This window comes from Copadichromis virginalis, linkage group LG11, assembly GCF_057382275.1.
Source record: "Copadichromis virginalis isolate Kocher_CV1m ecotype Utaka linkage group LG11, C_Virginalis_male_GT1.1, whole genome shotgun sequence".
Classification (NCBI taxonomy): Eukaryota; Metazoa; Chordata; class Actinopteri; order Cichliformes; family Cichlidae; genus Copadichromis; species Copadichromis virginalis.
The window spans coordinates 9,983,642-9,998,274 of NC_140628.1; the positions used below are offsets into that span (position 1 = coordinate 9,983,642).

The 14,633-nt window shown below is 40.1% G+C and overlaps 1 protein-coding gene across 4 annotated transcripts in view; it reads left to right on the top strand.

Moving 5' to 3' along the window:
• ptprub (protein tyrosine phosphatase receptor type Ub) overlaps window positions 1-14,633 on the top strand; it is a 196,516-nt gene that overhangs the window by 93,210 nt on the left and 88,673 nt on the right. For all 4 annotated transcript variants that reach the window (XM_085473068.1, XM_085473069.1, XM_085473070.1 and 1 more), the window contains exon 3: window positions 10,476-10,747. In XM_085473068.1, the coding sequence (XP_085329194.1) occupies window positions 10,476-10,747 (272 nt within the window). The remainder of the gene's footprint in view (window positions 1-10,475; window positions 10,748-14,633) is intronic.

Sequence of the window (14,633 nt, forward strand, 5' to 3'; positions counted from 1 at the left end):
TTATTGGTTTGTCCCTGTATGAGATCTTCCATTAGGAAGAGAAGTTGTCCATCCTCCCAACGGGTTTCCTTTTATCAAAGCCTCCATCTACGTTGTTTACACACTTCCAGGCCTGCCTCAAATTATCGATAAGGTCAGACAGGCGAAAAAAACCCCAACAAAGAATCAAAGAACAATTTTATCTGCCATTTGTTTTCTGCAGCGATGGATAATAACCACATTAACATCTGGTGTTAGCGACAAGACTGTGGCATCTTCCACTGAAAGCTGTTATGGTTCTGTGAACAATTTTGCTACATAATGAGGCGGTTTTAGATCTGTGAACTACATTTCTCAGTGTGAGACCAAACGCCAGGAAATGACAATGGCAATGTGCTTTTCACGCCGATGCCCACTCTTCCCCCCTCTTTATTTATTTATAGGATGTTACAGTGGCTCCATCGTGTAGTGGTTTACACATTTACCTGATGATTCCCAGAGGAGACAGCAATCCTGGGGTAAAACTCGTGGCCAATCAAAACATTTGGAGTTACCCGCTATGAAGACCCCTTGTGAATAAGGGAGCAGCTGAATGTAGCTTCTTCTACTTGTAGGATATTGCAAACAGCAGCAAATAAAGAGAGTTAGGGCACACTCAGAGATTGAGTCTGAAATCCCATATGACCTCAATAGAGAGTGCATGATGAAGACACGGGGAAAAGATGAACATCAAGGCCAAAGTGCAAAGAGGTGGCAGCGACTCAGACTAACAGTAATGGCACAGCAAGCAGCATCAAGGACATTTCTTAAACCCTAACACAGCCATTGATCCCATTATTGTCAGACCTGTAGGCCTGCTACTCTCTTGCGTGTTTGAGATTACTTGGACTTTGGCCTTGGATGTTAGACAAACAAGGCTTTACTGAGGAATGTTTGGTGCCTTTGGTAGGGTAGGGTGGATAAACAAAGAATATACTTTATCCTTTTGTTGTGTTTTCATGTTATGTCTCCCATTTTCCTCTGACAATTGTCCTTCTTAACAGCTTTATTTTGTCTTTACCTTTTTATACTTTGCTTAATTTGTGATCCCGATGCAGTGCACAATCCAAATCCCGTTCTCAGTTTATCGCCCGGCTTTGTGTTTTGTGTCCATTGTGGCTTGTCACAGATAGTGTCACATGCATCCTGTGACCAGCCTGTAGTGCAGTGGTGCACGGTATGAATTATGATGTGGTGGATGGGCCCTAATTTTGTTATGGATGTTCTTTTTTGCCCTTGGGAATAACATCAATGGATAGATAGAATTTTATCAGATTTTATGGTGCTTCAGAATATAATTCATGAAAGGTGCTGCTGTGTATGCATTGTATGTGTGGGTGGGGGCATGCATTGCAGCGTTATACACTGCAGTGTGATCTGAATAACTTGATCTATGCTCTAGTCTTTAGCTTTAATAATGAAAATTGCAGCAGGGGAAAAAAATTGTGGGGAAGATCAGATCATCAGACTAAAGCAAGTTTTTCACAGAACCTGATATTTGATAATAAACTAGGAAATTATGGTACAAAGAGACTGGTTTCTGAAATATTGTACTGTACCGATCCTGTGGCAAAACTCTTATAATGATCAGGTGAAAGAAGAAGAAGATGAAACCATCTACCATTGTGCTACCATAGTAATGGGATATGTTCTCATTGGATAATCAGACCGTAGTTAACTAGTAGTAACTAACTATGTAGTTAGCATCAGAAGCAAAGAAAATAAATGAAGCAAAAATAAAATAAAATCGGACAAACAGGAATCTCTTTGTAAATACGCAGTAAATCCATTTAATAGCATTTTTATTTCACTTATCAAAACCTCAGGGATGAAAGGAAATAAAAAAACAGTTTTTTGTCAAAACTCTTCTTGAAAATTGGGATCAATTTACCATCAGAATGAGAATTTGGCCATTTCACCATACTTCTTAAATTCAGGTCCTGAGAAATATCCTTCAACCTCAATTTAAGATCTCAAACTGCATTGATTTCTTTTCTAAACCCGTTCTTAAAGATGACAGTGAGATCCAAAAGAATGAAAATCAAAAATGAGTATGATCTCACTGATCAAAATGAATTCTCAACTCTGAAGGTTTTTTCTGTTCTCAGAGATGTCTCTAAGATCTGCATGATGCCTCACAACCACAGACCGTATGAAAGATTCTGTTCAATTGCATTTAGAGCCAAATCACAACAGTCAACTCAAGGAGCTTTATATTGTAAGCTAAAGGCCCCACTGTAATAAATTAATTGAAATGATTTGGATTAATAAAAACTGGAATTTTATTCACCAAAACTGGAGCTCAGACTTCGTGGAGACTCTGTAATCATCAGATAAGCTGTTAAAAATTCTTCAAAAGACTAAAAGAACACACAGTTTAAGAAGTCTTGTATAATGACTCAAAGAAATGAGTCCTACCAGACGCTGACTGGCAATAATGGAGCCACACCCACACATCAAATGTCCAGGTGGATGAGTTATAGTAAAAATGATCCCTGCTAGAGTTGTTATGATGGGAGAATCTATCCATAGAAGCCAATTTTAGTCGGCCTCATGTGGCACCTACAGGTACTGCAGTTTGTAGCTTAACTTTTAGCTCTGGAGGTTGCCCCTTGATCACAAAACTAGTTGTTTTGATATATTCAGCACATACTTTTTCAAATTATTTAAAGTATTTTAAAGCCACGTAATTATCTGGAAGCTTTTAATTCTGTTGTTTTCAAATTAAGATTGTGTGGATCATTAAAACTTCTTTATTTATCAACAAATTGTTTCAGATTATTCTCTCAAAATAATTTATCAGACGTACAAAAGAACACTCTAAGTTTGTATTAGCATTATTAGCTGTAATTACTAAACATTTCTTTACCAGTTACTCCATGTGGGAGTACGAGTGTAGGAGGATGTAATTAAATTCTAAAGAAAATCATTTTGTGTTACATTTAAATGTCTGCTTCAATTCTCTCAATAAAATATTGCATGCATAACCCAGGTATAATACTATAGTGTGAGATGCAAAACCTGTTTGAGTGGGCCCCACAGTGGGGATGTACTCTGTGTCCCACCAGGGAGTGAGCCGATCACAAACCGTCACCTCTTTGTGTCTGCCGACTGCACGTCACTTGTGTTGTAGCATTTGGAAGGGCTGCGTTGGCGTGCGTCAGTCTGTCATACCGAGGTTTAGTTCGTCTTTTTCTTTATATTTGCAGTTGAGTTGCTCATGCTGTGTTTTTGGTGCTGGTGACGTGCAATGATTGGTACTGCACGTTTAAGGTGATGATCTGCTGGCTGCTGAAAGAAAGAGCAGCGTGGGATATTTCATGCTGAATTCTGTCAAGAGTGACTTCCAGATTTAAATGCAAGGAAAATATGATGAGTAACTTTATTGTACTTTCAGTTTTCATTAATGGCAAAAGTACGGTAGCTTGCATTGTTCTCAGCACTGCATGCACTTCATCTGACACCAAAGTCAGACAATGCCAAGATCTAAATCCTACAAGCTTTTTCCTTTTTTTGTTTATTGATTGCTCCATGAGGCTGTTAAACTCAAAATTAAAGACAACCTAAGAGAACTGGGTTTCTCTAGTTATTTTCAACCTACGCAGGATAATTAGTCAGTAATTGATTTGTTGTTTCGCTCCTTAATTCTCCCAAAGGGCAGTTCACCAGAAACAGGTCAGAATTCATCAGGCTCCTTAAATGAAGTTGATTATTTTCTCCTGAGATGGAAAAGATACTGTGAGCAGCAACATTTGCCTCTGGGAAGATTTGTTAAAGTTACTTAGCAACAGTGTTGGTGTATTTACTCAGAAAAGTGTATTACACAATACTCGTTACTTTTCTTAAATGTAAGTAGTAACTACTCAATACATTATTTTCATGTTACTTCTTACATGATGTGTAAGAAGCACTGTCACATAACTATTAGTTAACTATATAAACCTGAACCTACAGTCTCATACACGGACACAAACTCCCATGAGGACAAAAATACAATATTTCTTTTAGTGTTTACAAAATCTACAAGAAAAAGTAAAGTTGAAAAGCACCCAAAGAGTCTTCAAAGCAAACGCCACAGTGATTCTACCTTGAAACGGAGGCTACCATGACTTTGTTACCTGTTGAAGCTCACTCAGGGTTCTGGGTTTTCTGTCTCAGTGTTAGCATGCTGCAGATGCTTGAACTAATGTTGTGCTAGCAGTGCAATGCAATAATTATGTGTCCTGATATAGTCTGCACTTTATCATCATGCTCTTGTTCTTTCGTGCAATAAAAATAAACCTAATGTTCATATCTCCTCTCCTCAAGAGTTGTAGAACGGACCGCTGTTTTCCTCCTCGATGCATATGAATCTATTTCAGCTCATTTTAGTGGTGATTGTGTTCAAGAAGGATCAAATATGTTTGATGTTTTTTCTTTCTGTCCAGCCATCGTTCAGATAACTGAAAAACCTTTGTAATGCAAGTAACAACATAATTGTAACTGCAATGTAATTACTGAATTTAGTGTTGAATTTATGAGATTACAGTGATGCATTGCTTTGGAAAGCGTTACCCACAACACTGCTCAGCAGCAGGGTAGAGTCAGAGGACATGGGCAGTTCCATATAGTTCTCAGCAGGAAGCATGGTAAAATGAAGAAAGAGAAACTGTTTTGCACTTAGTTTGTCTACAATTAAGATGCTTTTTAGCTGTGTCCACACTGGAGGTGATTTGCAGCGATGGAGTAACCATAGAAAGCCAGTGATATTTGACAACTCCAAGCAGCTATGGTCAAAATAACCCTGGAGACACAAAGCGGATGGGACCCAAGAGAAACTCGTCTCAACCTCCAACAACAACTCACTTCAGTGATTAAAGCGACGACCAATAAGAGTGCAGGATACTGTTGTTTGATGCATGACCTAAATACTTTAGAGGGTTTCCAAGGTTACCTGCAATGCCCACAAGCGATCAACTGTCAGCTTGAAAGCAATGCACGATGAACAAATGGCTTCCTGTGTGGGCAGCTTGACAAACATATTTGTTTTAAATTTTGTGTTGAACGACTTCATAAAATGCTAAAAAACTGAATGTAAACATGAAAATTGACCTATACACCTCAGTATTCAACATTAGTGGCGATACAGCAACATGAACAGTTTGCCATCATAGCTGTAGACTTTTCAGATGTTGCCTTATAGACCTGAAATACATTTGGTTGTTTGAATGGATTACAGCGGCAGGTGTCACTGAAGCAAAAACGACTTTACGCCGCAGTTTAGGTGGGTTTTAGGTGCTAATGACACATTGACACTCCAGGTGTTCAATCAATGAGCTGATGACTATAATAAAAGCAGACAAACTCTGGTTGAGGAGCGCTTTTCAGATAAATCCAAGGGTTTTTTCGAGTGACTGAACGGTGTCATTACTTTGCGTGTGCAAGACAGTAACAATTCAGTCTGACCTCTTCTTTACTTCCCAAAGATGACTCGCTAGGACATAACAATTTCTTCGTCTTCGCAGTTTCTTCTAAAGATGTTGTTCAGTGTCCCTATGTCAAGGTAAACCTGAATTGACTGGCCTTAACAGTTAATATTAACAATCCCATCACTGCAATGCACTCTGAAGTTGGACCACTTCGCAGGCAGCCCTTTGACCCCGATGAGGTCTTCTTTCTTTCGCTTTTTTTTTTTTTAAATCAAAAATCGACGCCTTCTCCAAAGTGTCAGTTATTGAGAGGAAATTGAATAGGTGTTGCCCTTCCTTTTCTCGTCTCCGTCCTTGCACAGGGCCCTGCAGAGATGTTCTGTCTCCATAATATAGACTTGGCAAACAAGGTCAGATGGAGTGTGCAGAGAGTGCTGCTGCAAAAAGACATTTTGTCACACCGTCACCCACTTCAGTTTATGCCTGAAAACATTTCGTTTTCTTCATGTTCCGTTCACGCTGTTCAACATTGGTTCTGAAGTACACGGAGGTCTCCCAGTCTCCCGCCTTATGTGTGCTCGAATTAAATTATATCTTTGTATCTTATTTAAAGTGTTAATTCCCTTTAAAAGAAAGGAGATATATTTGTTGTCTGTGTATGAGAAAAGGCACAAAAAAAATCAATGTCTATTTACTTTTTTACTAAACGGATTACGTAACAGAAAAAAGAAACACATTGTGTAGAAATAGATTTGATTAATTTCCAATTATGTTTCCTTTTGTTAAATGCTTTTGCTTAGCCTTTTCAGCCCTCAGACACAACCATTTAATTAGGGGCAGAAATTCCTGCTTACACAGAGGCAGGGCTTCGAAAACTTGCCAAATCAAATCAAGTAATATACATAATGCCCATACTGAGCGAGCTAATGTGGATTATCTCCCAGTATATCGGGATTACTGCACCGACTGTGTCCAGGACCTCCATTTAATTTGTCACAGTGTTTCAGTTTTTCGCCATCATTTGCTTTCACCCACACGTGCTAACCCTTATTAAATTTATGACTTCACTCCGTCTTCGGTTTGAGTCTTCAAGCAGGTTAAAGGGCAGCAGGGCGGCTGCTCTGTCCGTTCTCACGTGACGTTATTGCAGAGTCAACAGAAAGGTGTTAATAATGCCTATATATAAAACAGGAGGCACAGTGAGGACAGTATGGCCTCAGCACCTCAGCCCTTTTCTGGTATTTTATGAGTCCCTCGTGGGCCTGGAGGGTGCGAGAGAGGAGACGGACTCTGAAAGATCTAATTAAGCAAAGCGAAATGAGAGTGCCGAGATGCCAAGCGCAGGACAGGACACAAATCAGGAGGTGTTGACAGTGCGCTGCAGTGCAATGCGGTTTTATAGCAAAGGCCACGTATAGCTTTCACGTAATGAGCGGCCATACAGCTCCTTGATTTAATGTTTTTTATGGCTCCGGGGTTAAGGGTTGTGAATCTCAATCTCATTATGTAGAACATCAGCTTGTAAATTTAGGCATTTTGTCTTATTTGCGCTCAAAGAGGTAATTAGTGTGTTCTCAGTGGCTGGTTGTGCTTGTGAAGAAGCGGATGACTCCATCAGGTGCTTGTTTGGCGTTTAATAGAGATGAGGATAAAAAAAGCTAAAGACTTCTATATTCATAACTCAGAGTACTTCTGTAGGTATGGTGTGTTGCCCCAGATGCTTATTGTCAGAGAAGCTCCTATTTCAGAGGTGCAAACTCGGTGGGATGTTAAGATTTTTTTCCTCTGTCTGGCTTCTGCACCATTCACATGCTATTACATCTGAGAGGAGAATAAGTGTCTTCTGGACACCTGGCGCCAAGGCTGTGACTGTCTGGTCTCTCGGGCTTGTTTCTGACTGAGAACAGAAAGACCTTGGAGTACAAAGACAACAGGCTTGATTATTTGAGTACACAGGAAGGTCTCCAAACATTGTTGTGCTAATCACGTTAGTGGGCACAGACTCAAGGCAGGACAGATGCGAGGCAAAGGGCAATGGGGTTATGTTATCCTGATTAGAGGAGGCTTTGGGGCGGTCGGGGGGTTTGTGAATCTCGTTTTTACCTCGGCGTCACCTTGGTGAAGAGGGAAGAGGGAAACTGGCCATGAGCTCATTTTTCTCACTCAGTTTCTTTTCTCACTCGGTCCCCTCATTTGTCTCCGGTATTCACTGCTGCCATCGCCAGAACTGAATGTGTCTGTACATTCAAAAGCCCACATTTAATTTTTTTCCCCCTTTTGTTAACCACCTACACACATAGCAGTGACTTGGTGGATAATACTTTCATTTTTCTTCTTTCTGATTCACACGGCGAAAAGTGGTTAAAAAAAGATTTGTTCCTTGTCTGATATGTTTGCCTTGGTTCATGGGAGTCTGTTTCCCAAAAATGCCTCAGTGATTCATTTGCAAAGCTCAACCACTTAAATTAGATGAACAAGTCTGTGCTATGGACATGTTCGCGGTATGAGCACTAATGTAACTAATTTACTCTCTTTTTCATATACGCTTGTACGGTACTGTGCGAGTCATGAGCCAGCCCTCGTTTCGTTATATTTTACTTCCGGGGAGCCAGACTTTCTTGTCATTTTGTTATAGCGGTCTTGAGCAGTTGTTCTCCAGGCTTTCTAAAGATGTTTCAAAGTTTTTCTTTGGACATTACCTGCATTTTCACTCATCCTCAGTCCAGTCCTTGTACCATTTCCAAAGGAACATTTTGTTTTTTTGTTAAGCCGACGGGCAACTTAGCAAAGAGTGCACATTTGCACATCCTCTACAGAGAAAAGAAGAAAGATAAGAGGGGCAACTTGATGTCAAAGTATATTAATTTTGTGTAGCACACAGATATAATAACAATAATAATTAGAGCTATTATGTTATATGTTGCAACCTGTATTTAGTTTCTGTTCTTACTGTCTTGGAGCATGTGTGTCTACACAGTTTCCTTAGGGATTAATAAAGTATTCTGTTTCTGATTCACTTTAAAGTTGCTAGTAGGACCCTGTCACAAAAACATAATTTGTTCCCATTTCTTTAGCTGAATCTGAGAAATGCCAAATATTACACAGTTCAAAAGGCATAAAATAACATTCTTGCATCAACAAAGTACGGAGCCCTGCAGGGGACATGGGAGAAAAAAAAAATTAAGACGGGCTTTTGCGAGATCTTGCAAAACAAACTCGGGATCTCGCAAAAGTTTTGCAAGATCTCGCAAAACAAACTTGGGATCTCGCAAAAGTTTTGCGAGATCTCGCAAAAGTTGAATTCCAACAATGGCGGCAGCTACTTAGATGTAATATTACTCTTTCTGGGTCACAAAATACACTTTTAAGATATTTTGAGGCGTGAATGTAGCTGTGTAAACATCAGACACCTGCTCGCTTTACAAGACATCACATATTTGCAAAAGTGCTCCGACGTTTTTGGAGATCTGACACCCACCATCTCGAAGCTAACGGGAGGTCGAGACCTACTACAGCCGGGAGGAACACCGCTTTCCCGGCACATCGTGCCTCGACCTCCCGGTCGGCTTCGAGCTGGCGGCCTCTGAAGAATGCGGCTAAAACTTTTGCGAGATCTCGCAAAAGTCCGTCTTAATTTTTTTTTCTCCCATGTCCCCTGCGGGGCTCCGTAACAAAGTGATTCCCAAGCAGCAAGTAGCTGAAAGGTTGATACATTTCTGCATGGTGTGCAGTGTGTCCTTAAAAAATTTGAGGAAACTCAAATTGTCCTTAACAAACAGGACAAATCTAGTAGAAACCTGACACAGGACCTGACAGATGGATATGGTTGTTCAGTCCACTACTAACTACTGTCAAGAAGCCATTCTTAAGGAAGGCAAATAGGAAGAAAAGGTTGATGTGTGCCAAATTCCACAAGAACTGAACTGAAAATCATTGGCAAGAGGTCTGACAAAGTAAAGCATCCAAAATCCAGAATTTTTGGTTCAAATCATCACCAATATGTATGGAGGAGGTCAGGAGATGGGTACAACCATGAGCGTCTATAACATCTATAAAATACGGTGTCTGGATTTCAGCCTCTGGTGTTTGCGATCTTTTCAGATCAGAATTAATGGAATTACGAAGCACAATTTTGATCTTCCATGCAGTACCTGTATCTGGAAAGCATCTGATTTACAACAGCCTAATTTCTCAGCATGACAGTGACTCCAAAAAAACACTGCCAATACTTCAAAATCATACCTGGATAGAAAAACACAGTAACACTATTAGTCATGGATTGACCTCACTAGAGCCTGAACCTGAACGTTATTGCAAAACGAAAGGAGCCAAAATCCAAAGAAGTATTTTCAACTTTCCTTCAAGAAGCCTGGAGTACTATTCCTGAAAGCTACGTAAAGCAATAACAGTTCAAGCTGTGTTGAAGCTCATTAGAGTCGCCTTACATGCTGCGTTTAAATGTATGTTTCAATAAATTGCTGCACCTAATTCCCATTTTCGAAGCACAATAAAAAAGTGATGGGTTTCTCAAGAGTTTTGTGCAGTACTGTAGATTGTGTATTTTCCCATCATGCATTATTACATATATAAATAAACTCAAACTATGATTTTCAATATTGCCCCTTGTGTCTAAAGAAAACAACACAGTCAAATTGTAAAATACATGAATGAAAAATACATGAATGTCCAAAAAGCTATTACTGCCTCAGGAAAACACGGGTGTAGAAGATCTGTGTGTCTGTGTGGTTGACTTCATTTTCCAATTTAAAATGAATAAACACCTCAGGCATTCGAGAGACTAGTTAACTTTTTTAAAATGCACGCTTCACTTCTGCAACTTGTAAATGATGTCTGTTTCTGACGCATGTAAGACATCTGGTGTACAGGAACGCAATGATTTAAAATACTTTTACATTGTTTTCAGGCTTAAACCGGCCAATACAGAGCAGCAGAAAAATTGGCTTCACAGTTAATGACCCCGTCTTTTAATAACACATAAATGTTGAATAGAGCGATTAATTGTTGCATTCTGTCCTGCTTTTTTTCCAGGGTCCTATATGCTGGTGAACTCCTCCCAGCATGCCGTGGGTCATCGTGCTCAGCTGCTGCTGCAGACACTGAGTGAAAATGACACGCACTGCGTCCAGTTCAGCTACTTCCTGTATAGCCGTGATGGCCACAGTCCCGGGGCTCTACGGGCATATGTGCGGGTCAACGGCGGCCCGCTCGGCAGTCCAGTGTGGAACACGTCGGGGCCTCATGGCAAACAGTGGCATCAGGTTGAGCTGGCTGTCAGCACCTTCTGGCCGAACGAATACCAGGTACAAACATTCATATTTAAATATGTTGATGAAACTGATTTAAAACTGACTTAAAGTCTTCATCATCCTCGCTTTTAATATGTCGGACATGTTGTTCAAAGTAGCTGCTTGATGCTCCTCTAAGAACTTAACATTTTTTTGTTTTGTTGGAGATATACAGACTCATTGACCGCGATCATGTAGAGCTTAAAAATGGTACACAGTGAGGCTCTGTTGATCACTACTCATTTTAGCCTCGAGGTACAGTTAATTACTTACATTTGCAACTTAATTAGCACTGATTCCCTTGTGGATGTAGCCAATGCTGGTGCTTAAAGCACCTAAGTAGATCTCACAAGGGAATGCCTGGTGGAGATTTCACCCTGCGAGGTTTGTTTTTCTGCACTTTCACTTCACTCTAACAATTCGCGTGATACGCCATTGTGTGCATGCAGCACGCAGACAGTGACTGGCATGCACTGTGAGGGTCTGATATGCTGTGGTCTGCACATGGCACAGTCAGGTGAGCGTGAGTGTTATCCGTCTATTAATCCAATTTCTTCTTTCTGCAAACTCTGCGGAGCTGTCAAAAAGCAATTAAGTTGAGTAGTGTGCATTTTATCAAGAACTGTCAATCCTGCTGACTTAATTAAATTCTATTCAGACCTGCAAGATGTGACCTTCACTATGTAAATAATAGTCCTTAGCGTTGTGCAGACCTGGGGTGTAGATGCAGGGTGATGCCTTTCTCCCGACATCATGCGATCTGAAAATAAGGTAAACAATGTTAGGTTAACAGGATAAAACACATGTATATATTGTACAGAACAGTATTACAGTCAGGGGCACTTGACTCATAGCAGAAAATAATATTTCAGGCATACTTTATGTATCTACTTCTTTTCCAGGTTATAATTAAACACCAACGTTTGTTGACCTAAGTTAAAAAGGGACATTATTTTTCTTTGATTCAAAGAGAAACAAACCATTATAGTGAAACCCACTGAGTTTGTGGCGCTGCCATCTGTAGCTATATTTCTGGATATCAAGTCAGTAGCTCCAAATCACTAACTATACAAGAAGACAGCGAGCTGCACTAATCAGTGCCAAATCCAGTTGCAGTGTCTCTTGAGCTGTGGCCCCATAAACAGAGTAGCAAAGGACGCCTGCCAGTGAAACTGCTCATCAGTGGCAAATAATGAGGTCCACACTGTCTGATTCTTTTCTTTTCATGGCATTTTCATCGCAAATTGCTACTTTCACTGTACCCTTATTAAATACATTAAGTGGAGGTTTGCTCTCATTCTGCATGTTTAACAGTGAGCGAGCTGGAAGTGGAAGAGAGCTGCCATCTCCGTGTTATAAAACAGACTCACTAACCACAGTTTCACCCTATCATAACATCAGCGCAGATAAGTCCTGAATAAAATAATAAAACCTATCCTGCGTTTTCTTCGCCAGTTAAGTGCTATTGAATTTGCTTTTTGAACATCGCCGGTTTATTCCTTTCCCTTTCTCCGGGGAGCTGTGTACTTTCTCGTCTCTCGGTCTCGTTAGCATCCCAGTAAATACTGATGGCTCATAGGTGAGTCAGAATTATGCTGCAGCTGCCAATGAGAGGCTCCAGATAGGAGAAGGAGCTTTATAATGGGCTTATGAGGAGGAGTGGATGGCTCTGAAGACAGGACAAACAGTACAAGGGAAGAAGAAGAAGATGGGCCTTACACTTGAATTAGAATTGACAGTAGTGGCTTTTAATAGAACAGCTTAAACTGCTAATGGCTTTTATGTCATGTTGGGGGGGAACACGGTGTTCAGATTGGATTAAATTGCTAATATTTGGGATTTGATCAGCAGATATTGGCACCGTTAGAAAAACTGTATCCAATTTTAGCTTGTGAGGAATTAAAGCAATGTAGTTTTCCTTCTTTCTTTCTTCTACTTTCATCTCACATTTCACTTTAACTCAGCTGACCTCATACTGCTTCTGAGTACAAAGGAAACAAAACAAACTGCCTCCACAAAGTCACATATGCCACGGCTTACATTGCTAATCCCTCGGCAGTCAAAAACCTCATCACTGTGGAATGACAGTGGGCCTTGTCTTGCAACACGTCATTGCTCTCTGTTGCACAGACAGAACGGAGAGAAGGGCAAGTGGGGAGGTGTAAAAGCTCAATGTTTTCTTTAATGGTATCTAATAGTGCTGGCTATCCCCTATTGTAAAGCAGCAACGAAAAGGGGGAAGAGAAGTTTGCAGTGGCACTGCGTTCAACTTTCATTTTTACATGTTTTTTTTTTTTTAGCTGTATAGCAGCAGCTTTGTGTGACTTTAAATGGTGAAAGTCTTTGTTTATATTAGCTCCATGGCAGGTGTAATACTTCCACTTTGGGTTTCAAATGATAGGCAGGCTGATTTACACTGTTATTAAAGTAGAAAAGCACTCTTTTGAAGCAGCGGTGGATAATGGGTCCTTCTTATCATTGTCTGTGACTAAAATAAATCCCACGGGAACACACAAGCTTTTGGAGACAGTTTTTAAATCCTCAAGTTCTTCTGCCTTATTAGGTTTCAGGACATATTGGAGGAGCCAGTTTCTTGCCTACAGCACAGGGATACAAAATGTCAGGCTTTTACACTGCAGAGATACAGACGTGAGATTACACTCGAGCTTTCACCGTTTTGGGGTGTAATGAAATACTTTGTTTGGGGCACGCACTCAGTCTGTGTTTATTTCTTGAAAATGTCATTGTGGAATGTAATTAAGTGGAGTCTGACAAATTCTCTGATAATCACCAAAACTAAGGGGATTAATATGCCGAAAAACCACAATCACTCCAATCTCCTTTGTTCGCTTTCCTGGTGATTTAAAAAATTATTTTCTTGATTATATCCAACTTGAGTGTTTGAGGATTTTATCGAAAACGAATGATGATGTTTTTCTTTTTCTTTTTTTCTTTAACATGTCTATGTTTGCACTTTATGTGCAGTTTATTGTAAATTTTCTGATCAGGTTGCCGTGTATATTAATGCGAAGGCTGACAGGAGTCTCTTCCTCCTATCACAGGTGTTAAATTGGGATTTGGAGTGCAATGGGTTTCAGGAATGGAAAATAGAAGGCAGTAAGATCACCTTGAGATGTCTCGATTGAAAATGTCGTGCGAGTGCGATCTGCTGTGCATTGCCATATTTCTCTCTGCCTCATATTGGTTTAGAGTGTTTGCAATACCTGGAGAATCTTGTTATCAAATATTAAAGATGTTATCGAGCCCCCAAAACTGCTAACTAGAGCCGGAGACATGCACCTCTGCGCTGAACCCACCCGGTCCCAGCCGACCCCTCCTGTCTTCTTATTTCCTTTTCTTACTTTTCCCCATGTGTTTATATGGTATGATGCAAACATAATATTTTTCTTTTTCTTTTCTTTTACCTGGTGATTTCTATGAAATTTTAATTTCACACTGCATGGCTGACACGATGTCAAACGTTTGCCACATGATTATCGTGCACAAAGGCATTTATGATAGTTTTATGTTGACTCCCTACATATTTGTGTCATCTATAAAAAAAAACTGCACAAGAAATGTTTTGTTCAATGTGTGTTTCACCTCTTTTTTTAGCAAATGATTGAGAAAATGTGAATATACAATCGTGTGAAAGCGTTTTGAAAGTAAACAAGAACAGGATTGAGTATTTGTAGAACCACCTTTAGCAGTGATAAACTGAAGTAATCATTTTCTGTGTGACTTTATCAGTCTCTCACATCATCGTCACTCTTGCCACAGCATTTTAATCCGACTGAGGTCTGGACGTTGGGTCATTATGTTATAGATTTGCTGCTGTGTTTGGGATCGTTGTCCTGTTGCATGACCCCGATTTCAGTCAGACAGACGGCCTCATATTTGA